The sequence below is a fragment of the Rana temporaria genome, chromosome 1 (assembly GCF_905171775.1).
Source record: "Rana temporaria chromosome 1, aRanTem1.1, whole genome shotgun sequence".
Lineage (NCBI taxonomy): Eukaryota > Metazoa > Chordata > Amphibia > Anura > Ranidae > Rana > Rana temporaria.
In genome coordinates this window covers 630,267,603-630,295,418 of record NC_053489.1, presented here as the reverse complement: position 1 = coordinate 630,295,418, position 27,816 = coordinate 630,267,603, and the positions used below count along the sequence as shown (strand labels likewise).

Here is a 27,816-nt window from a genome sequence, read left to right as displayed (position 1 = left end):
TTTTAAGGGGGGCTATAGGGAGGAAAAACTCGGACACAAGTGGCTAAAGTTTCAAACACAGCTGGTGCGCTGCTAAAGAAATTGTAACTTTTTTTTTTCTTTTTTTTTTTTTTTCTTCCATCCACCTGATGTTCCCCGACGGTTTACTTGTAACTTCCTTTCCAGGCAATGTTTTATTCATTCTGGCATCCTTTTTCTAGAACAATGCATTTGCTGGTGTCATGTTGGACAGGTATACATGCATACAGGGAATATCCAGGGTTGGGAATAGGAACTTTGACCATCATCGAGCTGATGCGGTGTGTGAAGGGTGGAACACCTGCGTTGCTCTACGTGTATGAACATGTCAGATCTGTGTTGTTTGAGTGATGCGGTGGAGTCAGATGAGAGCGGAGCCCGTGCTCCAGGCACTTCTGGCTCTGACCGTGAAAGCTCAGCTTCCTTCCAGCCCTTCACGTTGGAGCCTACATTTTGACATTTCTCTCCCTGTGATGTTTGTTTGCAACGCTGCGAGTCGGACTGGAAGAAGAGCTAAAGACAAACACTGTAACTGCATTAAAAGGAAATGTATTCTTTATTTATAGAATGGCTTTGCTCGAAGGACTTTACTGGCTGCTCTGCAATTGCAAGAAGAGGAGATGAGTGATTGTATAGGGATTGCAATGGCTTCTGTTAAATCTGCCAGTCTTTTTTACACTAAAGTTCTTCACAAGCCACAATAAAAATTGACACTTAAAGGGGTTGTAAAGGTTGTCGTGTGTTTTTTTTTTTTTTTTTTTTTTTTTTTTTTTTTCTAAATAGCTTCCTTTTAACCACTTAACCCCCGGACCATATTGCTGCCCAAAGACCAGAGCACTTTTTGCGATTCGGGACTGCGCTGCTTTAACTGACAATTGCGCGGTCGTGCGACGTGGCTACCAAACAAAATTGGCGTCCTTTTTTCCCCACAAATAGGAGATTTCTTTTGGTGGTATTTGATCACCTCTGCGGTTTTTATTTTTTGCGCTATAAACAAAAATAGTGACAATTTTGAAAAAAATGAATATTTTTTTACTTTTTGCTGTAATAAATCTCCCCCAAAAATATATAAAAACATTTTTTTCCTCAGTTTAGGCCGAGACGTATTCTTCTTCTACATATTTTTTCGTAAAAAAAAATCGCAATAAGCGTTTATTGATTGGTTTGCGCAAAAGTTATAGCATTTACAAAATAGGGGGTATTTTTATGGCATTTTTATTAATCTATTTTTTTTACTAGTAATGGCGGCGATCAGCGATTTTTTTTTTTTTTTTTTTTTTTTTTTTTTTTTTCGGTACTGCGACATTATGGCGGACACTCCCGGTCCCCGCTCTGTACCGAGCAATCGCGGGTGCCCGGCGGCGATCGAGCCCGCCGGGCACACAAACGGGAGTCGGGGGCGAGCGGGGGGCGCGCGCCTCCGGCGGCGCGCACGCGCCCCGAGTGGCCGCTCGAAAAGCGGACGTATAGCTACGGGCTCTCGCCCAGGAGAGCCGACCTGCCGCCGTATAATGACGGTGGCTGGTCGGCTAATAGTTAAGCTAGTGCATTGTTGGGTCACTTACCTTTTTCCTTCGCTTTCCCTTCTAAATTTTTTTTTTTTTTTTTTTCTTTGTCTGAATTTCTCACTTCTTGTTCCTCCTCGGTTATCTTGTCCCCAGCATCCGAACCATTCTGGCTGGGGGTTAGTCAGCCAGAACAGCTTACTGAGGAGGAACAGGAAGTGAGAAATTCAGACAAAGGGGGGGAAAAAAACATTTAAAGGGAAATCGAAGGAAAAAGTTAGTGAACCAACAATGCACTAGCTTAAAGGAACCCATTTAGAAAATAAACCTTTACAACTCCTTTTAAGCCTTTTTTTTTTTTTTCCTTCAGCCTGCTGGGTTGAACGAAAAAACAAAAACAAACTGCTCGGGTCGGAGCTGCTGTACTAACAATCCAATGTTGGTACACCGATCTCCTCTGCTGTTGTGTTCTGACAGGTGAGGAGATCCCCCATAACACGCTCTCTGCCATGGGCTGAGAGTGCTGATCGGAGAGCAGGTCGGCAGATATTTTTTCGGTCATGACCCTTCGACAGCAGCCACCCGAACAGCTTCTTTCGGCCCGGCTGCCATATACACGGGGTGAATGTCGGCAGGTTTCTATTGAACCGACCAATGCCACCCGACATTTGGCCGCCCCTGTGTACTAGGCTTAAACCTTGAGATTTTTTTTTTTTTTGTGGTGTGTGTGAGTTTTTTTTATATATATATATATATATATATATATATATATATATATATATATATATATATATATATATATATATATATATATGAGAGAGTACTGTGTGAAGCACGTCTACTGAGCACTCTTTTATGTAATGTTTTTCCTCCCCCTTTTTTTTTTTTTTTTGGACCTTCAATAAAGCTATGGTTTTAATCCCTGGTTATACCTTTTTTCTATTGTTCCGTAAACATTGTTGTTATAGTTATCTGCTCTGTGCAATGGTTTTGCGCAGAGAAGCCCCAATCCGCCTCTTCTCGTGTCCCCTGCCAGCACCTCTTGCTCCTCAAGTGCCCTTCCCCTGCCAAGTACCCCCAGAGCAAGCTGCTTGTTCTGGGGGCGGCACTCATGCATGCTCGTTCCCAAGCCACCTCTGTGTGTCTGAGACCCGTAGTACAGCTCAGCCCTGCCCCCCCGTTTCCTCCTTACTGGCCATGATTAAAAGCAGCGGGAGCCAATGGCTACGGCTGCTACATCTGAGCCAATGAGGAGGGAGAGATCTGGGAGAGCTGAGGCTCCCATGCCCAGTGTGGGATTGGGTAAGTATTGAGGATAAGAATGCATGATGACAACATTCAGCCTTTAGCGCCACTTTAAAGGGACTTTTCAAGCGATGGTTTAGCTGGTTATGGAACAAGCATGCTGTAAGTTATTGCCAGAGGAGTGTCAGAATGCCTTGTCCCTATATTTTGTTACAGGTCAGCTACTAAGACGGCATTAAAGGCGACACCTCAGAATGACAGCCAGAGAACAAACATTCTCAAAGAGTTTCTTTAACCACTTGACCACCGGGCCCATTTTGGCACTTCTCTCCATGAAAAAAATCACAATTTTTTTTTTGCTAGAAAATTAATCAGAACCCCCAACACATATTATTTTTATTTATATATATATATATATATATATATATATATATATATATATATATATATATATATATATATATATATATATATATATATATATATATATATATATATATATATATATATATATAAATTTTAGCAGACACCCTAGGAAATAAAATGGTGGTCATTGCAACTTTTTTTTCTCGCACAGTATTTGCACAATCATTTTTCAAACGCCTTTTTTGGGGGAAAAAAACGGTTTCATGAATTAAAAAATAACCAAACAGTAAAGTTAGCCCAATACCTAACATGTCACACTTTAAAATAGCGCCAAACTTCGGTACTTAAAAATCTCCATAGGCGACGCTTTAATTTTTTTTACAGGTTACTATTTTCGAGTTACCGAGGGGGTCTTGTGCTATAATTGTTGCACACGCTCTAACGCACGCGACGATACCTCACCTGTGGGGTTTGAACGGCGTTTACATATGTGGGCGGGACTTGCATTCATGTTCGCTTCTGCGCGCGAGCTACTGGGGACAGGGGCGTTTTAAAAAACTTTTTAAAAACGTTGGTTGTTAAATGGTTAATGGCAGTCTCTGTAAATCTCTCCCTTTTAAAAAATGGTCTGGGACATATTTTAAAATTGCAGCCAGGCAATTGGTATTTTCAGCAGGGGAAATGGGTGTTTATGTTGCTCAAAGAGCCGCTAAAATAAATTTTTTTTTTTTTTATTATAGTATTATGTATGTACCCAAATTTGACCTGGTATGTGCCCCTTAAGCGTAGTACACACAGGAAAAATGTTGCTGAAACGGGCTCACGTGTGTGTGTGTGTGTGTGTGTGTTGTGTTTTTTTTTTTTTTTCGGTGTTTGAGCTAAATCAGGTTTTTGAAATTCAGTTTTTGTCTCCGGAGTATGCCGTCTGTCCTACTAATCCTCGTTCTTTTACATTTTCTAAGTTCTTGAGTGCAATGAAATTCATGCAGAGTGGAAGCTCAGTGGTCGTACGTGTGAAGTAAAGGATTCTTATGATGGCCAGAGAACTAGCCTTTTCATAAGCGACCCAGAAGTCTTAATTTTCTATCCAACTTTTTTATTTATTTTTTTATTCCAGTTCTGTGCAGTAAGGCTTCGTGTACACGGGACGTTGTTCAACCTCTCAAATTATTTAACATGACTAAGTATGATACTGGTATAAAAATGTGTACAACGATACCACTGCTAAATCCAGATGAGGAGAGGTTAACATCAGTCCGTCGGCATGTAGATGTTCCGTGAAGGGAACTATCACAACTCCCAGTGGATGGCTGTAGAATCCCAGGTTGATAGAGGGAAGTGATAGAGGAAGTGTAACAGCCCTTGAGTGTGGCAGATAGTGAGGTCCCGCCGGCATGCAGATATGAAGCAAAGGAGCCCTTCAGATGGACACGGCAAGCCCCGCCGGTGTCCGGGACGTTACTGGATCTCCGATGGAACTCCCTGAAGGCCCAGAAGCCGGCGGAGAGGTGAGTACCAATAAAAATTTTAATCGATCAAAAAAAATTAAAGATTAATCGATGAATTAAAAGTTAATTTGCACAGTGTGTGTGCGTGTGTGTGTGTGTGTGTGTGTGTGTGTGTGTGTGTGTGTATATAATATATATATAATTTTTTTTTTTTTTTTTTTAATATTATAATTTAATTTTTTTGCCTGGCTTTTCAGCTTCAAGTAAATTTGTGTTTTACAAATGCTAACCAGCCTTATTCTGATTGTTCCTAGTCACCTCATGGTCTAACATGAATAAAGAGTTACCAGAAAACATCAGGAACTTGGGTTTTGTTGAGGTCCACGACATCGGTGCTGAGGGTGATATTCATAGTCTTGGCAAATCGAGCCGCAAGAATTCTCAGCCGTTTCCCTTCACGGATTTCAGCAGCGGTCAGTTTACCTCAGCCATTGAGAGCAACAGTGTGACGTCTTTGGACTCTGGTATTCCAACGCTTGAGATCGGCAACCCGGAGACTGTCCATTGTGGGATCAGATCGAACTGTCTAAATGGTGCTGCTGGAGAGGACCGGGTCTTTCAGAGCTCTAAGAGCATTCCTGGTGGCGGCGGCGGTACTCCATCTCTAAGGAACTCTGAAAGTGACCATGTTATCTGGAAATCCTCTACCTTTCCCAGATCGGGATATGACACGGCAAAACTCTACAGCCCGACCTCTCTTAACAGGAGCGATGACATCTCTGACTGTAGCGTCTCCAGCCTCAGCACTGACTTTTCCACCACATTATCTGTGAGCAATGAGGACATTGTGGACTACTTGGTGACAAGCCACTCGAGCGCAATCGTCAACTTGGAGAATGATGAAACCCATTTTTCAGATGTGACCCTGAGCTCTACAAAAGACGCCACTGATCCCAAGGGATTCGCACAGGAGGCAGAACCTGACAGCAAGATAAAAATACTTAGTAACTTCTTTAACCGGTAAGTTCTCTCTTTTTAAATAATAAAAAAAAAAAGTTTTGTTCTCTCAAAAGTAACATTGCAGTCATAGGAGGAGTCGGGTGACTTTGTATCCCTCGGAGAATCTCGCCATAAACTTATCTTGAAGATTTAGGTGTTTGTGACATCCTTTTGGGGTTTACAGTTTGCATGTTTTCATAAAATAAAATTTTAAAACTACCGCATTTATCGGCGTATAACACGCACCCTAACTTTAAGAGGGAAGTTTCAGGAAAAAAACGCTCCACAGCCCCCTGCGTATAACGCGCAGGCACAGTTTACGCTCTATTTTCAGGGTATAAAAGTGAGTGTTATACACCAATAAATAAATTAAAACATACTTTTTTTTTTCTTTTATTTGGTACTTACGTTTTTAACCATTTAAGACCCGGACCATTATGCAGGTTAAGGACCTTGCCCCTTTTTGCGAATTCGGCCCTGCGTCGCTTTAACCACTTCCCGACCGCCGCATGTAGATGTACGTCGGCAGAATGGCAAGTACAGGCACATCAACGTACCTGTACGTGCCTGCCTAGACGTGGGTTGGGGGTCCGATCGGAACCCCGCCCGCTACATGCGGCGGTCAGGTTCCCTCGGGGAGCGATCCGGGACGACGGCGCGGCTATTTGTTTATAGCTGAAGAACGGGGAGAGCCGTATGTAAACACGGCTTCCCCGTGCTTCACTATGGCGCTGCATCGATCGAGTGATCCCTTATATAGGGAGACTCGATCGATGACGTCATTCCTACAGCCACACCCCCCTACAGTTGTAAACACACACTAGGTGAACACTAAATCCTACAGCGCCCCCTGTGGTTAACTCCCAAACTGCAACTGTCATTTTCACAATAAAGAATGCAATTTAAATGCATTTTTTGCTGTGAAAATGACAATGGTCCCAAAAATGTGTCAAAATTGTCCGAAGTGTCCGCCATAATGTCGCAGTCACGAAAAAAATCGCTGATCGCTGCCATTAGTAGTAAAAAAAAAAAAAATGAATAAAAATGCAATAAAACTATCCCCTATTTTGTAAACGCTATAAATTTTGCGCAAACCAACCGATAAATGCTTATTGCGATTTTTTTTTTTTTTTTTTTTTTTTTTTTTTTTTTTTTTTTTACCAAAAATAGGTAGAATACGTATCGGCCTAAACTGAGGGAAAACATATTTTTTTTTATATATGTTTTTGGGGGATATTTATTATAGCAAAAAGTAAAAAATATTGAATTTTTTTTCAAAATTGACGCTCTATTTTTGTTTATAGCGCAAAAAATAAAACCGCAGAGGTGATCAAATACCACCAAAAGAAAGCTCTATTTGTGGGGGAAAAAAGAACGCCAATTTTGTTTGGGAGCCACGTCGCATGACCGCGCAATTGTCTGTTAAAGCGACGCAGTGCCGAATTGTAAAAACCCCTTGGGTCATGTAGCAGCATATTGGTCCGGTCCTTAAGTGGTTAACTGACAATTGCGCGGTCGTGCGACGTGGCTCCCAAACAAAATTGGCGTGCTTTTTTCCCCACAAATAGAGATTTCTTTTGGTGGTATTTGATCACCTCTGCGGTTTTTATTTTTTGAGCTATAAACAAAAATAGAGCGACAATTTTGAAAAAAATTTAATTTTTTTTTTTTACTTTTTGCTATAATTAATATCCCCAAAAAATATATATATATAAAAAAAAATAAACGTTTTTTTTCTCAGTATAGGCCGATACGTATTTTTCTACCTATATTTGGTAAAAAAAAATCGCAATAAGCGTTTATCGATTGGTTTGCGCAAAATTTATAGTGTTTACAAAATAGGAGATGCATTTTTATTTTTCTACTAATGGCGGCGATTTTTTTTTTTTTTTTTTTTTTTGATTTTTTTCGTGACTGCGACATTATGGCGGACACATCGGGCAATTTTGACACATTTTTGGGACCATTGTCATTTTCATAGAGTGCAAAGTGCTATAAAAATGCACTGATTACTGTGAAAATGACAATTGCAGTTAAGGAGTTAACCACTAGGGCGTGCTGAAGGGGTTAAGTGTGACCTCATATGTGTTTCTAACTGTAGGGGGGTGGGGCTGGACATGTGACGTCGGTGATAAGTCTTTCCCTATATTGGGGAACAGACGATCACTGACATTGCCACAATGAAGAACGGGGAAGTATTGTTTACACACACCTCTCCCCGTTCTTCAGCTCTGGTGACCGATCGCGGGACACCGCGGCGATCAGGTCACGGAGCTTCGGACCCCACGACTGGGCCTTAAAGAGACACGTACAGGTACGTGCTTGTGCCATTCTGACATGAAATGGAATGGAAAGAGAGCTGCTCGGCAGGAGGGAGGGGCCAGGAGAACCAGTGGGTGGGGGACCCGAAAAGAAGAGGATCCAGGCTTCTCTGTGCAAAGCCACCGCACAGAGCAGGTATGTTTTTGACATATGGGGTAAAGGTGTAGCGCTAAAACAAATGGTAGTGAAAAAAGTTCATAAATTAAATTCAATGGTTTGAAGATGCCAAAAAGTTCATAACAAAATCCACATTGTGAAATCTGAGATGAAGACGGTATGAAGCAGTCACCCACACCCGTTTAAACTGACCCGTACCAGAAGTGCATAGGGTATCGGCATTGAGTAAACCAAAGAAATATCCACGGCTATATTGATTGGTTTGCGCAAAAGTTATAGCGTCTACAAAATGGGGGACAGTTTTAGGGACCCCAAGTCACACTTTTTGGTGATCGGTGCTATAAAAATGCCCTGTAACTGTCTAAATGACACTAGGGAGGTGTTTCTAACTGTCAAGGGGCCAGCCTGACTGGGAGTAAAGGAAGATCGCTGTTCCTGATCACTAGGTACAGCTTTCCTCTCCCCTATCCACTTTGTCTACAGATCTCTGTTCTGTCTCTCTTCACCGCGATCATGGGTGGCAAGCTCCCGCAGTACCACATGCACAGACTGATGTACAGGTACGTTGGTTTGTCCAGCTGAGCCGCCCAGTATATATGCAGTTGGCAAGTTGAAATTTGGCCAGTTCAGCAGGGACTGGCTGAGATTCGATCCATGTATGGGCAGGCTCTTGGGTACAACCAACCTATTGGATTGTTTACATGTGATTACTGCCAGTAGCTGTAGCCACTGCATCCTGCCAGCCAGGAAGCCACTTACTTGCCCAAAAATCTGTGACTTGATTTGATCAGTATGACTGTCAGGAAACTGTCAGGAAATCTGCAGTGCAGTGAGAATCGCATTTGGGGGCAGATCCACAAAGAGAGTACTCCGGCGTATCTAGTGATACGCCGGCGTACTTTCAAATTTCCCACGTCGTATCTTTGTTTTGAATCCTCAAAACAAGATCCGGCGGCATCTGGGTTAGATCCGACAGGCGTAGTCTTTGGATCTTAGATGCAATTCTTCGGCGTCCGCTGGGTGGCGTTCCCGTCGTATTTCGCGTCGAGTATGCAAATTAGCCATTTCCGATCAACGAGCGGCCGTCGCATTCTTTTGCGTCGTTTCCGTTTGGCTTTTTTTGGCGTATAGTTAAAGCTGCTATTTGGTGGCGTACGCAATGTTAAGTATGGCCGTCGTTCCCGCGTCGAATTTGAAAATATTTTGTTTGCGTAAGTCGTCCGTGAATGCGGCTGGACATAATTTACGTCCACGTCAAAACAATGACGTCCTTGCGATGTCATTTAGCGCAATACACGGCGGGAAATTTAGGAACGGCGCAGTTCGGCGCGGGGACGCGCTTCATTTAAATGAAACACGCCCCCTACTCGCCGATTTGAATTACGCGCCGTTATGCCGCGAGAGATACACTACGCCGACGTAACTTACGGCGCAAATTCTTTGTGGATTCAAAGATAAAAAAAGTAAGTTGCAGCGGCGTAGCGTATCTCACATGCAATTGTATGTGGATCTGCCCCATGATGTTTAACATTGCACCAGTGCGAACCCAGCATTAAAAAAAAAAAAAAAAAAAGGGGGAAATGTTATATTGATTTTTACATAAACCCAGATATTCCGTGGAACAGCCACTATTTTTATTTGATCAGTCCAGTGCTCACAAATGTATAATTCAGTAAATATTACAATATAGTGAATATTTGCCCCAATTTTTGCAGTGACCAGGATCTGGTGATTATAGAAAGTATTGTCGCTATTTGTCACCGTTACTCAACCATTATGAAGTAAAACTTGTGAAACTGAGTTTCACATAATGCTGGGTGTTTCTCTCGGGTCACACCATTGTGTTGCACATTGATGTGGTGCTGCTTGTTCGGAATGGCACCCTAGTGCACCGTCTCAAGTGGCCCTTATATTGCAGGGCCACATGCTTACCTGCACTGCTGAAAATCCTGCATGCATGATTTGTGGTATGTTGAATAACCGGTGTGACCCAAGGTGCGGTATCGCACTGCAGCGGGCTAGGCTGGTGTGAATGGGTCCTAAAAGGTGAAGGCTCAAAGCTCCATCCAGCTCTGCTTCTAATCTTTTTGCTCTTAACTCTTGTATGTTAGCAGTAGAGCGTTGGATTATGTTAGGCATGGGTAGAATCAGGTTAAAATGGTCCCAATGATGCTGTAGAATAGTTTACACAGAATACATTAATGTAAAAGACTGATAGACTTGTATTAGGAGAAAGGGTGATGGTGCTATAAGCCAGCCAGTCTCTTCTGCATTACATAATCCAACACTGGGATCTGCTGATTGAAGACTGATGACCTCATCAATATGGGGTTGCCACCTCCTGGGAGGGGCAGGTCTGTGACCAACATTTTAATGGAGGAAAGAGTCAAGTGGCCCGACTGTGCTGGCCCTTTTCACACAGAGGAGTTTTTTAGCGCTAAAAATAGCGCATTAATACCGCCTGAAAAACTACTGCCCTGCAGTCTCAATGTGATGGCCCGAGGGCTTTCACACTGGAGCGGTGCGCTAGCAGGACAGCTCCAAAAGTCCTGCTAGCAGCATCTTTGGAGCGGTGGAGGAGCGGTAAACACACAGCTCCTTCACTGCTCCAAAGATGCTGCTAGCAGGACTTTTGGAGCGGTCCTGCTAGCGCACCGCTACAGCAGTTGAAAGCAATGGGAAACCGCAGTAATACCGCAGGCAATGCGCCTCTGCAGAGGTGAACTGCGGGCGGTATTAACCCTTTTTCGGCCGCTAGCCAATATCAATGGTGGGTGGGATGATTAAGAACTCAAATCATTCTAGCATCTGACAAATGTCAAAATGTTTCTGCCAGTGGCGGCTGGTGCTCAAAATTTTTTGGGGGGGCGCAAACGTAAAAAAAAATTGCAGCCTCACTGTGCCATGCCATCAAACGCAGCCACTGTGTCCCTCAATTGTCGCCACTGTGCCCATTGTCGCTGCTGTGCCCTGTAAAATGCACTTGCCTTAATCCTTCCACGTCCCTCGGTGTCTTCTCCCGCCTTGGTGACGCTTCAGCCAATCAGGTTACCGATAACCAGAATCGGCGAACCTGATTGGCTGAGACGGCCGTCAGTCTTATCCAAGGAACGCACCCCCCGTACGTCCCGAGGATAAGACATCTGGGAGACGAGGGCTTTAATTGGAAAGCCTATCAGAGCCGCTGGCTCTGATGGGCACTTCCGCACACCAACCAGCTTCCGTTATTCAGGTGGCCGGCGCTCAACATCCGGTTACCTGAATAGACCAGCGGCAGCTGGCAACAATCCGTGGATAGGACCTTGTACATTGGTTGTTATCACAAGGGGTATTCTAGGATGCAGCGGTAGGCATGTATTTATCTACAACCTGCAGTGAATAAAAGTTCTAATACACACAATGGGTGTCTCGGTGGACTGCATTGGAAAGCTCAGCAGATCACACTACTACCATGCAGGCTGTAATCACAGGGATACCGGTGTCTCGTGGCGCATTCTTGTCACTGTGGCAACCAGGCAGGATGATGGGTCTTCTTGGATACACCTGTGTGCTGTGGCCCCTGGAGGGTTATCAAAATACAAGTCCCCTTTATTAGCTGTTTGAATGCTGGCTTGGTAAGCTGATGATCTGGTGAATAAGAACCTCCATTGGAGCGCAACACCTTGCTGTGTGTGTGTGTGTGGGGGGGGGGGTGTTTGGTGTGTTTACAAGCTGACAGGTTTAATTTTGTGTTGATGAAATATCCCATTTTAGATATTGACTGCACCAAGTGGGCAGTTTAGGCAATTGTCAATGCTTTTAATTGATATGGAAAAACTTGCCTCGGGCTGCTCAACCAAATTGATCTTTTTTTTCTTTTTTTTTTCGTGATCATTTTTAAGAGCCGGTTCACACCAGAATCCTCACAGGAGGTCCACGTTCCGATGCGTTTCCTGCACGTTTCCCTGCAGTGCACTTTTGCTGCCCATTCATTTGATTGCACTAGAACGCACCAAAAGTAGTGCATGCACTACATTTCAAAAAACGCACCGCAGCAAATTGCATGGTACTGCAGTCCCATGCGATCTGAGGTTGCAAACGCACTGCGTTTTGATGATAATGCATTGGTGTCCACAGCAGATTGCAACTTGATGCAGGAAAAACGCTCACTTTTCTGCACTGCGTTCTGGTGTGAACTGGCCCTAAAGTAGAAATGTGGAGCTACAAAAAAAATGCATACTTCCAATGCTGCAGCATTTATGCGACACTACAGCTGTCCCATGTTGGCCCCAAGACTGAGAGCTGACATCACATAATCGCTGATCAGTCCGCTCCTGATTTACTCGCAGCTGAGTGATCATACCTGCCCCTCCGCTGCTCCAGAGCCCACTGTGGCACCAGGCCAGGGAGGGGACATTCATGCTATGACTAAGCATTGGTTATCAATGTGAAACTAGTTGGCTCTATTACCCCACTGTTTGCTGTTTTTTTTGCTTTTGTAGTATTTTTTTACCAGAATAAAAGGCACCACCTTTTTTTACCTTTTATTGGAGTGCGGCTGTGCAAAATTTCTTTCCTCCCATTTATGCTCTGTGCATTGCCTGCACCCACTGGATTTTGGGCTATTTTTTCACCACTGAGGTACATCATCTGGAGCGGCGGTTCCTTCTTTCTATACATGGCTGGATCTTGATGTCTGTTGTGTGCCGAGATGCAAATCAGTCAGGGCCAGTTCACTCCACAGTGCAGGTTTTTTTTTTTTTTTTCCTGCAAAAAACGCATGGAAAGTGTGTGTGTGTGTGTGTGTGTGTGTGTTTTTTTTATTATTACCTGTATAGTGCCATCAACTTGCGCAGTGCTTTACATATACATTGAGTATATGATTTTCAGTGGCATAGTTCATTCACATCAGGGCTTGCAATTCCAGATGCCCATGTAATACAGGTATTTTGCTCCCACTTTCAGGCCTATGCCACTTCGGCGCCTTCTCCGCCCCAGCCCCCCACCCCCCCCCCTGCTATCTTCTGGGAGACTCACAGGGGCCAGTGGAATAGCGCAGCATGAGTCGCGCATGCGCAGTAGGGAACCAGGAAGAGTGAAGCTGCAAGGCTTCACTTCCTGATTACCTTACCGAAGATGGCAGCGACGGCACCAGAGCGATAGATCGGCTTCGGGTGCAGACATTGCGGGTGCCTAGGACAGGTAAGTGTCCTTATTTTAAAAGTCAGCAGCTGCAGTATTTGTAGCTGCTGAAAAAATAAAAATAAAGAGAAAACAACAAATTGGCAGGGGGCCAACTTTTAAGGTTTAGAAAAGAGGGGGGACTTGATGCATTGTAATGCATCAAAAACATGCATCTGGAACGCATCCGGACTGCTTTTTCTATGGTGTGAACTGGCCCTCAATCAGGTAGGTGGATCGCAACAATACTGTTGCAACAATGGTGGGGACCTCTTGTGAAATCCAATTTTTATATTCCTGCTTTTTGACAAATCTCGATTTGGATAGGATTTAAAAAAAAAAAAAATTAAAAAAAAAATGGCCTTGGTTGTAACCAGCCTTGGCTTTCTGACACCCATAAGGCTGAATTCTTCAAGCTAGAACTTAAAGGTTATTTGCTACAACAATCCTTTCATTTTCAACTTTGTGTGTGTTTGTGTTTTTTATTTTTTTTTTATTTTTTTATATTGCTATAAATAAGGAATGTTCTAGCTTTGTGCAGCATATTGATCTGCATGGTGGACTTTGCGTCTTTGCTTTGATCCCCTCCTGTGTCTGTATACAGTATATACGCCTCCTGTGTCTGTATACAGTATATACTCCTCCTGTGTACGTCTGCTGACCAAGTAACAGGAACAAGAAGTGTCTGTCTGGCTGAGTCATGAAGGGTTTGTTTCTCGCATTGTCATCTTCCTTCTCTTCTATCTTCATAATACATGTACTGCGCTGTTTCCAGGCAGGAAGTTGAGCCGATGTCGGTGTATATAGCTGCATGAACCCACAACTGTCACACTGCAGAGTGGGCATGTTAACTGACGTAAAAAAAAAAAAGAGATGAAATATGATTGGTTGATATGAAACGCATTCGCTTTAGCCCCAACTTATTCTGCGCTGCTTTGTCCATACTTTTACCTGGCTGATTTCTTCTGTTCTGAGAAGCTGAAAGGATAAGTGCCATTTACTGTGTGTGTGTTCAAAGCAAGAAATGCAGCGCTTTCCACACATCAGAATTCTAAACGTACAAACGCATGACAGACCAAAATGTTACAACATACACTATATTACCAAAAGTATTGGGACACCTGCCTTTACATGAACTTTAACCACTTGCTTACTGGGCACATTAACCCCCTTCCTGCCCAGTCGAAATTTCAGCTTTCGGCATTGCGTCGCTTTAACTGACAATTGCGTGGTCCTGCGACGTGGCTCCCAAACAAAATTGACGTCCTTTTTTCCCCACAAATAGAGCTTTCTTTTGGTGGTATTTGATCTTATTTTTTGCGCTAAAAACAAAAAAAGAGCGCCAATTTTGAAAAAAAATTCAATATTTTTTACTTTTTGTTATAATAAATACCCTTTTTATATATATATATATATATATATATATATATATATATATATTATTTCTCAGTTTAGGCAGATACGTATTCTTCTACATATTTTTGGTAAAAAATAAATAAATATTGCAATAAACGTATAGTGATTGGTTTGCGCAAAAGTTATAGCGCCTACAAAATAGGGGACAGAATTCTGAGGCCGGAATCACACTAGTGCGGTGCGAATTTCAGCTCTCTTATCTCTGCAGAGAGATAAGAGAAGTGTTCAGCAGATTAGCAACATGCAAATTTGGAGACCTGGGAGAAGTTGTGGGTGAGAGGAGAGTGGGGGAGAAGTGTATTGAGCTGAATGAGAGAAATTCCTGAAGAGAACTGAACACATCTGCGAATCGGCTGCGTACCCATAGATAATGGGCTTGAATTCGCACCTGAGCCGCACTGCCTAAAAGACGCACACGGTTTTACTTCAATGCGCAGTGCGAATGCATCGCACATATGTGAACCAGCCTCATTGAAAACAATGTATTTAGAAATGTTCTGCGTATTGGATGCGGTTTAAGCCGCACTCAATTCGCATAGGTGTGAACCTGGCCTTCCTTTTTTTTTTTTTTTGTGACTGCGACATGGCGGCAACATCAGACATTTTTGGGACCATTCACATTAATACAGCGATCGGTGCTATACATATACACTGATTACTGTATAAATGTGACTGGCAGGGAAGGGGTTAACACTAGGGCGGGGAAGGCGTTAAATGTGTACCCTGGGAGTGATTCTAACTGTGTGGAGGGGGCTGACTGGGGGAGGTGACCGATCTGTGTCCCTATGTACAAGGAACACAGATCGGTCTCCCCTCTCCCTGACAGGACGTGGATCTGTGTGTTTACACACACAGATCCACGTCCTTGTCTTTGTAACAGCCAAAACCCTTGTAACCCTTTATAACCAAAAGTACATAGCCCTTTGCTTTTAAAGGGTAACCGCAAGGTGACAATTGCCCTAAAGAACCCAGCATAGGGTAGCGACCCCATACATCTTTGGGGTGAAGAAGTGCTTCAGCATGTCATAATAATCAAAGAAAGTATAAGCAAAAGGATCCCAGAGATTGTATATCTATCAAGGAAAAGAGAAAAAGTGAGCGTCGGACTGAGACAGGCGAAGTCTTTCGCAATCCTAGGAATGATAATTGGGTATCCGAAGCCCCAGGATCAGGAGAAGTGCAATCTTTAAAGTGACCTGGTCTAAGAGGTTTCTAAAGTAACAGTGAAGCCTTTGTGAATCCTAAACCTGCCAGAGCTACAATTTTAAGCCATCTTCAGACCTGTCATAATTACCTGCTCTGTTCGATGGTTTTGTACAGAGCAGCCCCAATCATCCTCTTCTCTGGTCCCCCACTGGCATACCTATACATCTCTGCCCCCTTCCAGGTTTAGGATGCACACAGCAGGAGTCTGTCAACAAGTCTCGGCCAATGATTCATGGCCAGGACCTGCTGATCGGTTGTGTCCTATCACAGCTCAGTGCCCTGTGTTGACAATCAACACAGGGCTCTGTACAGATGAAACCATCTCTTATCCCTGTAAAGCAGCCCAGAACTGGTTTGTGAAAAAGTCTGTCTGTTGCACATTTTCACAGCTGTTACTGCAAAGAAGCCTTTCTGCTTTTCCTCTAGATGTAAATAATACCCCCCCCCCTTTTTTTTTCTTTTTTTTTTTGTTCTCTATAATGAACTGAAAGTGAATAACTGGTTACCCTCCTTTTGGGGTGGTTATGAGAATGTTCCTCCCCAAATGGGATAATGCACTGAGAGCAAATGGAAAATAAAAAATGGAGTTCTTCTGACTGCTTGGATTTTTGGATACAAACCACGCGCAGTAATCGTGATGCATCGCAGAATCGAATTGAATCGTGGACAGGATAACCGAATGAAGATGCACACCCCTAATAGTTGGTCTGGAACCATTGAGTGTGTGAAATGTATATTCCTCGAGCCTATTCTAGAGCTACAAACAAAAACCTGTGTGTGTGTGTGTGTGTGTGCACACAGTGTGTGTGTTTATTTTTTTTTATTTTTTTTTTACATGCATTATTAACCTCTTGACGACCAAGGACGCTCCTCGGCTTTGTGTGGTGATATCTGAATGATGGGTGCAGCTACAGGCATCATTCAGATATCGCCGTCTTCAGCCGCCGATTCTGTTCATGATAAGAACGATCAAAGTGGCGATCCCGCCACTTGATCGTTCTTATAGGCAGCGGGAGGGGACGTCCCCTCCCGCCGCCATCCGGTGCTTCTCTGGGCTCTCCCGTGCCATCGGGGGCCCGGAGAGCGAATCAGTCGGTGGTGCTGGAAAGCATAGAGATGACTGGTGACCAGCATCAGTCATCTCTGACCGTCGGAGGCCCGGGCACGACGTTATGACGTCACGCCTGGTACCCGGAAGTAAACAAAGCCGCAATCGCGGCTGTCGGCATGTGATCTGTGATTTTTTTTTTTTCACCGCTTTTTATGCTTGTAAGCCTGGAGGAGAGATGTGGGGTCTTATTGACCCCACATCTCTCCATAAAGAGGACCGGTCGCACTAATTCCTATTACAAGGGATGTTTACATTCCTTGTAATAGGAATAAAAGTGATCAAAAAAAAAAAAGTGTAAAAAGAATTAAGTAAAAAAAAAAGAAAGAAAAAACGCCCCTGTCCTCGTTATCTTGCGCGCAGAAGCGAACATGCATGCAGGTCCCGCCCACATGTAAACGCCGTTCAAACCCCACATGTGAGGTATCGCTGCGTGCGTTAGAGCGAGAGCAACAATTCTAGCACTAGACCTCCTCTAACTCGAAAATAGTAACCTGTAAAAAAAATTTAAAGCATCACCTATGGAGATTTTTAAGTACCAAAGTTTGGCGCCATTCCATGAGTGTGTGCAAGTTTAAAGCATGACATGTTGGGTATCTATTTACTCAGCGTAACATCATCTTTCACATTATACAAAAAAATTGGGCTAACTTTACTGTTTTGTTTTTTAATTCATGAAACCGTTTTTTTTTTCCCAAAAAAAAGCGTTTGAGAAATTATTGCGCAAATACCGTGCGAGTAAAAAAAAGTTGCAATAACCGCCATTTTATTCCCTAGCGTGTCTGCTAAAAAATATATATATATATATATATATATATATATATATATATATATATATATATATATATATATATATATATATATATATATATAATAATTTGGGGGTCCTGATTAATTTTCTAGCAAAAAAATTGTGATTTTTCCATGAAGGAGAGAAGTGCCAAAATTGGCCCGGAGGTAAAGTGGTTAAAATGTCTGGATTCTGGCTTCTATTGACTCCTATCACTCCAGTTTGTAGCCCCACTGTGCCGACCTAAGGTAAACCTTCCTGCATACTGCAATTAGTGCATTTCTTTGCTCACAGCTTATAAAGTTGGCGTTCTGTCCTGTACTCTGACCAGCGACTGTCCCCAAACAGCCCCATAGTTTCCAAGCCACCAGTTCTCCTCCACGCCGTGTTTTTTTTTTTTTTTTCTTAGCCCAACACACATGTAAATTATAAACGTGCAAAACTTGATCTGTGACATGGATCCTGGCACAGCACACTTTTTTTCAACAGTTAACCGCATAAACAATTCATTACTTGGCTGCGGCTGCTCTGCATCTTTTATAGCCTCTCTTTTCATTCCTACTATCTATCCTGATCTGCCGTGGGGGAGAGATGCCAGGCTTGAATTTCTTGACCCCAAGCTGAAGACCGCAGTCTTGGGCTGTCTGGCTGAATCTCACTGAACATCCGTGCACACAGCTACGTTTACCAATGAAACCTACAAAAGAGCCCTGAGGCCATCCTAAAGGAATATATATATATATTTTTTTCTAACTACAGTCTGACTTTAAAGTCAGAATTCTGTGGTTCAAAACCGAAGTCAAACTTTTGAGTTTTCCTCCCAAGTCAGACTTCTGATCTCCGGATTCTCACTTAGAAACTTGTATATATTTTTTCTGTTTCTTTTTAAAATGGCCCCATGCAGGGGTCAAGTCCTGGGGAAAAAAAGTGTGGGAACTCCCACCCAAGATCCACTCCCCCACAAAAAAAAAAAAATGATACGCTCATATGCATAATTACTAAACCGCAAGTTCTTTCTAAATCCTGAGATAACTCGCGGCAGACCTCCGCAATGTCTCCTGGGAACAATGACAAAAACTCCCAGGAGACATTGCGGCATCGAGGAAGTGACGGAATACCCGCACACTACCCGATGAATCCATATACAGAAAGCGGCCAGTAACATAAAGGATTACCAAGGTTCGCCTGCCCCTGACAGTGACTCGAGCTGGGCATCGCCGCTTAGTGAAGAATTGGCTTGGGCGGCTCGGCTGCTCTCGGCTGCTCTAGTCCTGCAAAGGGAACTGCGTTCCTGCTTTTAAAAAAGTGCAGGAACTCCGTTCCCATGCGTTCCCACAGGACTTGAGCCCTGGCCCCATGGCTCTTTCTCAGGGAACACACCTAAATGTTTTTTTTATTTGGTGAGGAATACTTCTAAACTGACCAAAAGCAGATGCACTCTAATGTGATAACAGTATGTATGCAGCCCACACATTCAAGTAGATTCAGAGAAGGACTTCAAGTGAGTGTAAAGTTTCTGTTATCTTTTATAGGCAAAAAAAAAAACTTTTATACTTGCCTGCTCTGTTGCAATGGATTTGCACAGAGCAGCCAGCATCCTCCTTCTTGGGTCCCTCTTCTGTGATCCTGGCTCCTCCCTCCTGTTCAGTGACCCCACAGCAAGCAGCTTGCTATGGGGGCACCTGAGTCGAGTCACGGCTCCCTGTGTCCATTCAGAAATATAGAGCTCTGACCCAGCACCACCCCCCCTCTCTCTCCTGACTGGCTAGCTGGCTTAAATTGACAGCCAATGGCACCTCTGCTGTCTCAGCCAATCAGGAAGGGAGAGTCTTGGAGGGCTGAGACATTCGTGGACATCGCTGGACAGACTGGGACCTCAGGTGAGCATTAGCTGGGCTGCTGCACACAGAAGACTTTTTGTATCTTAAAGGTAAAGGTTCGTTTTTTATTTTCTAAATAGGTTACTTTAGGCTAGTGCATTGTTGGTTCACTTACCATTTCCTTTGATTTCCCTTCTAATTGTTTTTTTTTTTTTCTTTGTTTTCTTTGTCTGAATTTCTCACTTCCTGTTCCTCAGTAAGCTGTTCTGGCTGACTAACCCTCAGCCAGAACAGCTCGGATGATGGCGGAAAGTTTACTGAGGAGGAACAGGAAGTGAGAAATTCAGACTTGGAGAAAAAACATTTAGAAGGGAAATCAAAGGAAAAGGTAAGTGAACCAACAATGCACTAGCTTCTAGGAACCTATTTAGAAAATAAAAGACAAACCTTTACAACCCCTTTACTGCATCCTATGCATTAAGGTGAAAAAACATCTGACCGGCCCCCCCCAGACCCCAGTTTCACTTACCTGAGCCCTGGAAAGTCCCATGTCGAGAATGCACTGGATCTTTGCCTGGGGTTCTGGGCTCTTCATTGGATGGATTGATGACAGCGCAGCCATTGGCTCCCCCTGCTGTCAATCAAATCCAATGACAGGGGCGCTCCCGAGTCCTGCACTCGGCAGCTATGGACGCCGAATGCAGGACCCGGGAGCGCGCCCGCAAGGTTAACCCCTTTGGGAGAGCGCTTCCCATAGGGGGTTATCTGAAGCGGGGAGGGACCCCAGAAAATGGCGTTCGGGGCCACTCTGTGCAAAACGAGCTGCACAGTGGAGGGAAGTATGACATGTTTGTTTATTTAAAAAAAAAAAAAAAAAAAAAAAATTTAACCTATAGTATCACTTTAATGCGTTCAACCCTTTACAACCTCTTTCAGTTTGGTTTGGGAGCTCACTGCATCTTGACAGTGCTGGTACAGGTGTTTCCACAATCTGTGTCGTGACCTCGGGGGTCACATGTGTTTAGATCTTCGCTGAATTCAGGAGCCACAGGGCAGTTACTCCTGGCATATTTAAATGCATACTCCCGTGCTTGAAGTGAGACCCTTCTGTTACAGAATTTAGAAAATGTCTTTCACCACAGTGTCAACAATCAAAGAAATAAAATGTCCCATTTGTATAACTTCATTTGTACATCCAACTTGGTGAGACGCTCCAATGTAAGATTCCAATTAGCATTGAAAGCTATATCGCATACGGAAAACGGGTTTACCAGAGAGATGGACCCCATAGCCTAGAGGTCAGTATTAGAGGTCGACCGATATATCGGTCGGCCGATATATCGGCCGATATTTGGCAGTTTTTAAGAAATCAGCATCGGCCGATTATTGTAAAAAAATCGGCCGATTTTCGGCTGCCGCGCTAAACCCCGCTCCACGAGAAATGAATCCTTCAGCCACGCTGCTGGTAGCCTGCGCGACGGCCCCTCCCCCCCCTACCTCGACGGGCTGTAGCAGAAAGCAAACTTGTCACAAGCCCGAGCAGCTGCAGTAGTTGCTTGTCTGCGCGAAGAGATCACAAAAGCTTCCTGCATGCTGGGACGGTGGCGGGATTACTTAACATGGGCTCTAGGCTACGGCTGCCGTAGCCTAGAGCCCATGTTAAGTAATCCCGCCACCGTCCCAGCATGCAGGAAGCTTTTGTGATCTCTTCGCGCAGACAAGCAACTACTGCAGCTGCTCGGGCTTGTGACAAGTTTGCTTTCTGCTACAGCCCGTCGAGGTAGGGGGGGGCGGGGCCGGCGCGCAGGCTACCAGCAGCGTGGCTGAAGGATTCATTTCTCGTGCTGCTGGAGACTGGGGTAATGTACAGTATTCCTATCATCTCTGATAGGTGCCTCGGCTCTCTAGTGATTGTACTCCAACTCACGTGGGAGCTCACAGGTGTCATCCAATGGACAGTGCTGGAGGGAACAGTGTGTACATGTTAGAGCACACCCCTCTCCTGTATACACACTCATTTTATATATATCCATCCCCACCCACGGCCAGCTGCATCCATCCACCCCCCTCTACAAAGCATCTCCCACCCACGGCCAGCTCCATCCATCCATCCCCCTTCACAATACATCCCCCCACCCACGGCCAGCTCGCTCCATCCATCCATCCCCCTTCACAATGCATCCCCCACCCACGGCCAGCTCCATCCATCCATCACCCTTCACAATACATCCCCCACCCACGGCCAGCTCGCTCCATCCATCCATCCCCCTTCACAATACATCCCCCACCCACAGCCAGCTCCATTCATCACCCTTCACAATACATCCCCCACCCACGGCCAGCTCGCTCCATCCATCCATCCCCCTTCACAATGCATCCCTCACCCACGGCCAGCTCCATCCATCCATCCCCTTTCACAATGCATCCCCCACCCACGGCCAGCTGCATCCATCCATCCCCCCTCTACAATGCATCCCTCACCCACGACCAGCTCCATCCATCTTCACAATGCATCCCCCACCCACGGCCAGCTCCATCCATCCCCCTTCACAATACATCCCCCACCCACGGCCAGCTGCATCCATCCACCCCCTCCCTCCATCCACAGCCAGCACCATCCATCTCTTCCCCTCCACAAAGCATCCCCCCTCCAAGGCCAGCAACATCCAGCCATCCCCCTCCACAATGCATCCCCCAGGCACAGCCAGCACCATCTTTCCCCCTCCACAACGCATCTCCCACCCACGCCCAGCACCATCCATCCTCCTCCACAATGCATCCCAATCCAAAAATCGGCCCAAAATATCGGCCGCAAAAATCGGCCTCATATATCGGCCATCGGCTGCCCCGATTTCTAAATATCGGCATCGGCCAGAGAAAAACCCATATCGGTCGACCTCTAGTCAGTATGCGCCTTTTTGTATGATGCAATCCCCATACAGGTTACACGATTCAGTAACAATCCGCTGGGTACGCTATCAGCCACCAATAGACACAAAAAACAAAAGGAACGCTCCAAATATTGCAGATTATTCAAATATGATTTGTGAAAGTTAAGATCATAAATGTAGTGCCATATATTGTCCCACTTGCATTGTTTGCGGCATAGCCTGATGTCCTAATGACTTGAGCATCCAAGAACGTCTCCTACACTTTATATTTATTTTTTTTTTTGGAGAAAAGACCTACAAAAATCTTCACTATTGGCTAGATTCAGGTACGTGAGCCTAACGTTAGGCAGGCGTAGCGTATCGCATATACGCTACGCCGCCGTAAGTCAGAGAGGCAAGTGCTGTATTCAAAAAGCACTTGCGTCCTAAGTTACGGCGGCGTAGCGTAAATGTGTTGGCCTAAGCGCGCCTAATTCAAATTGTGAAGAGGTGGGCGTGTTTTATGCTAATGAATCGTGAGCCGACGTGATTGAAGTTTTTTACAAACGGCGCATGCGCCGTCCGTGGACATATCCCAGTGCGCATGCTCCAAATTACGCCACAAAGACTTCTTGGTTTTGACGTGAACGTAAATGACGCCCAGCCCCATTCACGGACGACTTACGCAAACGACGTAAACATTTCAAAATTCGACGCGGAACCGACGTCCGTAAAGCTAGGCCAGCTTTTTGTTGGACTAACTCTACGCCTGAAAACGCCTTACTTGAACGGCGTATCTTTACTGCGATGGGCAAGCGTACGTTCGTGAATAGGCGTATCTCACTGATTTACGCATTCTAGGCGTAAATCGGCGTACACGCCCCTAGCGGCCGACGTAAATAGACAGCTAAGATACGATGGCGTAGGAGGTCGTATCTTAGCTACATTTAGGTGTATCTCAATTTGAGAATACACTTAAATGTACGACGGCGCAGATTCGGAGTTACGACGGCGTATCTACTGATACGCCGGCGTAACACTACCTTAATCTGGCTATATGAATGCAATAGCTGGAGTAGCATTAACATAAATACCGAAAGCAGGCATTGCATAACATGGACATGTATCAATCACAAGGTAGCGCAGTGACGTCAGCACATCGCTCATGTGATCCCAGAAGGACGGGCGTTCGTGGTTTTGCCGGCCGGCTTGTTTTATATGCTGTTTTTTTAAACTACATTAATGCCAGTGCATTACCTTTTTTTTTTTTTTGGTTTTGTATAAAAATGTTACACTATTCTCTCTTTTTGGGGAATTATGTTATGAATGTGGATAAGTTCCTTGGACCCTGCATCGTTATCAGAGTTCAGCCATGCAACGGTACCTGGATTATAGGATTGGTGATGGTTGCCATTTGGAGATCCCTTTCCTGGATAAAGGCCCTGGCTGGGTATTGGCCGCAAGTGTTTGTGACCGTCCATAATAGGAGGTCTCCATCGGCTGGTTAGCAAGCATCCAGTGGATTTTGCATAGTATTTGGTGGTGAATACTAACACTTTTTGGAAGCACATTCCTTTTAAAATATGGACTATTTTACCATATACTTTTTTTTTTTTTTTTTTTCCACAAATTTTTCGGTTTTAGGAATTATGATTATTAACAGGGCTCGACAAATCCCGGTCGCCATGGCGACTAGAAATAGTGTCCTGGCAACTTGGCTTGGAAGGTGAGCTGGTGGTGAGCCATTGGTATTACAAGTTATTACCACCAGATGTGAGCTGGCGCCATCTGGTGGTGGTATTACAAGTTAAGCATTACAAGCTAAACAGCAATTCTAATGTCATTTTTCTCTATTTTCACTGCCATCTTCTTCCCTCTAATTAGAACCCCCAAACATTATATATATTTTTTATCCCAACACCCTAGAGAATAAAATGGCGATCGTTGCAATACTTTCTGTCACGCCGTATTTGCGCAGCGGTCTTACAAGCGCACTTTTTTGGGAAAAAATTACACTTTTTTTTTTTATGAAAAATAAGACAACAGTAAAGTTATCCCCATTTTTTTGTAATATTATGAAAGATAATGTTACGCCGAGTAAATTCATACCCAACATGTCACGCTTCAAAATTGCGTCCGCTCGTGGAATGCTGACAAACTTTTACCCTTTAAAATCTTCATAGGCGACGTTTAAAAAAACTCTACAGGTTGCATGTTTTGAGTTAGAGGAGGTCTAGGGCTAGAATTATTGCTCTCGCTCTACCAATCGCGGCGATACCTCACATGTGTGGTTTGAACACCGTTTACATAAGCGGGCGCTGCTCACATATGTGTTCGCTTCTGCGCGCAAGCTCGTCGGGATGGGGTGCGTTTTTTCTGGCTCCTAACTTTTTTAGCTTGCTCCTAGATTCCAAGCAAATTTGTCAAACCCTGAATAATAATATTATTTATTGATCTCATAAATCGAGTACAAGAAAATAATGAATGCGGACGCAGCCGCTACAATGAACACATACGTATAATTGAACAATCGTCAAGTTACATTTCGATAGTAAACATTAGTTAACAGAATAAGAAAAAACTTAACTAAAGAGATTCAAAATCCATATGAGACTGTATACAAGTTTGGTTGTAGATAACACACACGTGGTAAAGATATCTGAATTGGTAAATCTCTTCTTGATAACTTAAACAGGATTACTGGAAAGTATTAATTGTGAATGTATCTGCTACAATTAACATGAATAGTTGTACAAACCCACAGATAAATTCCTAAATTAAACAATAGTTAAAAGATCAAAAAATCAACCAGTGGGAGGTAAAACCAGTATGAGAAGGTGTATAATTACGATTGTAGATGACACATTTGTGGTAAAGGAACCTGAATTGGTAAACTTCTTCTATTGATAAGGAAGTGTTTTTTATTAATAATGCTATTAATTTCATTGGCACTATTTAATTGCCGTTAGCGCAGCCTTATTTACTATTATAACAAGGAAATGGCAAGGCCCGTGTACGCTCTTTTTTTTATTTTATTTTTTTTTTATTTTTTTTATCGCCAACACGGGTCCTTGGGCTATGGACGCTGGAATCGCACAGTTTTTTACTTTCTAATGGGCAGGGGTCTCAAACTGCCAGCCCTCCAGCTGTTGTGAAACTACAAGTCCCATCATGCCTCTGCCTGTGGGAGTTGTGCTTGTAACTGTGAGCCTTGCAATGCCTCATGGGACTTGTAGTTTTGCAACAGCTGGAGGGCCACCAGTTTGAGACCCCTGGCATAGAGCGACATACCCCACTAGCCATCAGACCTTAATCTACCACCATCTAGTGGCAAATAGGATATTACAAGCTGGAATCAATGCAAATAAATTAGCTTGCATACAACGTAATCGGTTCATAATGTTAACATGATGATCTGTATCTAAAATATATTGTTTGGTGAGTGTGAAAGGAGAAATGGTCACCTTCAACAGCATCATTTATCAATCTTCACATCTCTCTCCATCTACACATCACTCCCGAAAATCTCCAAAATGGCCATATTTTAGTGTGTTTGCAGCGTAGGACATTGTGAAATATGTGCACAGGACAACTCCCTCACCTGTACAGCAAGTGTCGGCTTTTTCTCTTAGTTTGCCTGTTGTCATCCAAAAATAGGTATTCTTTGTGCAACTTTACTCTGTATAGTGGATAAAGTTCACCTGTCACATTCATATAATGGAGGCCCAACCTTTATGGTTTCGCAGTATTCACGAGTCACGACTGAGTGTACAGCCAAGTGACATTCTAGGAACGTGATTATGTAAAGTGTGTGTGTGTGTGTGTGTGTGTGTGTGTATTTTATATTTTGATCCACCCTTTATTGTGAATTTTGTTTGTATAGTCCAGGGGTGGCCCGGGGGCCACATGTGGCCCGCGGAGCCCTCTGATGTGGCTGCGACCTCCTGCTCTGGAATGGTGGGTTGGCAAGCCCAGATCGCAGATTGCCGACCTGTCATACCACAGCATCAGTGGTGTGAATGAAGCTGGTGGTAGAGGAAGAAAGTGGCTGCAGAGCAGAGACCCATAAGCCGATGCTTCCTCTACAGCACTGGCTTTTGCCACAGGCGGAGTCTATGGCAAAGTTCAGCTAACCCGCAGGATAGACACAGGTGCACTACGCTGCACCCACAGTGTGGGTAAACTGCAGCACATCAGTGTGAAAGCAGTCTTAGGCCCTTTTCACACAACCAGCCCCACCAAATGGGACCCTCCTCAATTCACCTCTTCAGAGAGTCAGGTGTCCGTTTACGTGCGCCTACCTCCAATCCTATTAAACCGAAGGGAATTCATCCCCTTCCATCAGGGCGGATCAGAGGGCCTATAGAGTAGCAGTGACCTGTCATCCGCCCGCTCCGCTCATTGTGGCCCGCGACTGGTTACCAAGTTGCTTAAGTGGCCCTCACTCTTCAAAAGGTTGGGCACCCCTGGTATAGTCTGTATAAATACAGGAGGACAGTTTGGTGTCTCATTTGTCTTCTAGATATCTACAAAATGTGGACTGTTATGAGACGGGAGCGCTCGTTCTGGTAAAACTAGCGTTCGTAATGGAGTAAGCACATTCATCACGCTGTAACAGACTGAAAAGCGCAAATCGTCTTTTCCGAACACAAAATCGGCAAAAGCAGCCCCAAGGGTGGCGCCATCCGCATGGAACTTCCCCTTTATAGTGCTGTCGTACGTGTTGTACGTCACCACGCTTTGCTAGAGCATTTTTTCTTTCACGATCGTGTGTAGGCAAAACCGTTTTTTAATGATCAGGTTGAAAAAAAAATTTGTTTTTTTTCTAGACCATAAAAAAACTTCATTTTTTTACAACCCGAAACTCTCTGTTTTATACTCTGTAGCTCCTACTAGATTTTGCTTCTAATCCCCTTGGGGAGGCTTCCATTTGTGGATGGACATTTTATGGTTGCACAACTTGGTCACATTGCTATAATCTTTTTATATGGACTATAAACTGAAGGATTTGTGAATAAATGTTTGTGGAATGAATCATTTGAGTTTTCATTATTTCTTATGGGAAAATTTGCTTTGATATAAAAGTGCTTTGGATTACAAGCATGTTTCCGGAACGAATTATGCTCGCAATCCAGGGTTTTACTGTACTTTTTTTTTTTTTTTCTTTTTTTTTTTTCTTTTTCTCCATCTGCTCATCCAGTTATTACTTAATAATAATAATAATAATAATAATAATAATAATAATAATAATAAAAAGCAATGTGTCTCTGAATAGAAGCACTAACAGCGCTAAGGTGACTAATTAAATCTGTAATTAACCTTCTGCTAAATTAGTCTCACTGAGTGAGGATGAATGCAATGTGTATGACCACAAAATGAAATTAAAATATAAAATCATGTAAACCAAAAGGAATAAAAAGTCCATT

At 43.8% G+C, this 27,816-nt stretch overlaps 1 protein-coding gene across 1 annotated transcript in view; it reads left to right on the top strand.

Annotated features, from left to right (window-relative positions):
* TBC1D14 (TBC1 domain family member 14) overlaps nucleotides 1-27,816 on the top strand; it is a 174,592-nt gene that overhangs the window by 18,374 nt on the left and 128,402 nt on the right. The window contains exon 3 of the mRNA XM_040335387.1: nucleotides 4,897-5,602. Within this exon, the coding sequence (XP_040191321.1) occupies nucleotides 4,897-5,602 (706 nt within the window). The remainder of the gene's footprint in view (nucleotides 1-4,896; nucleotides 5,603-27,816) is intronic.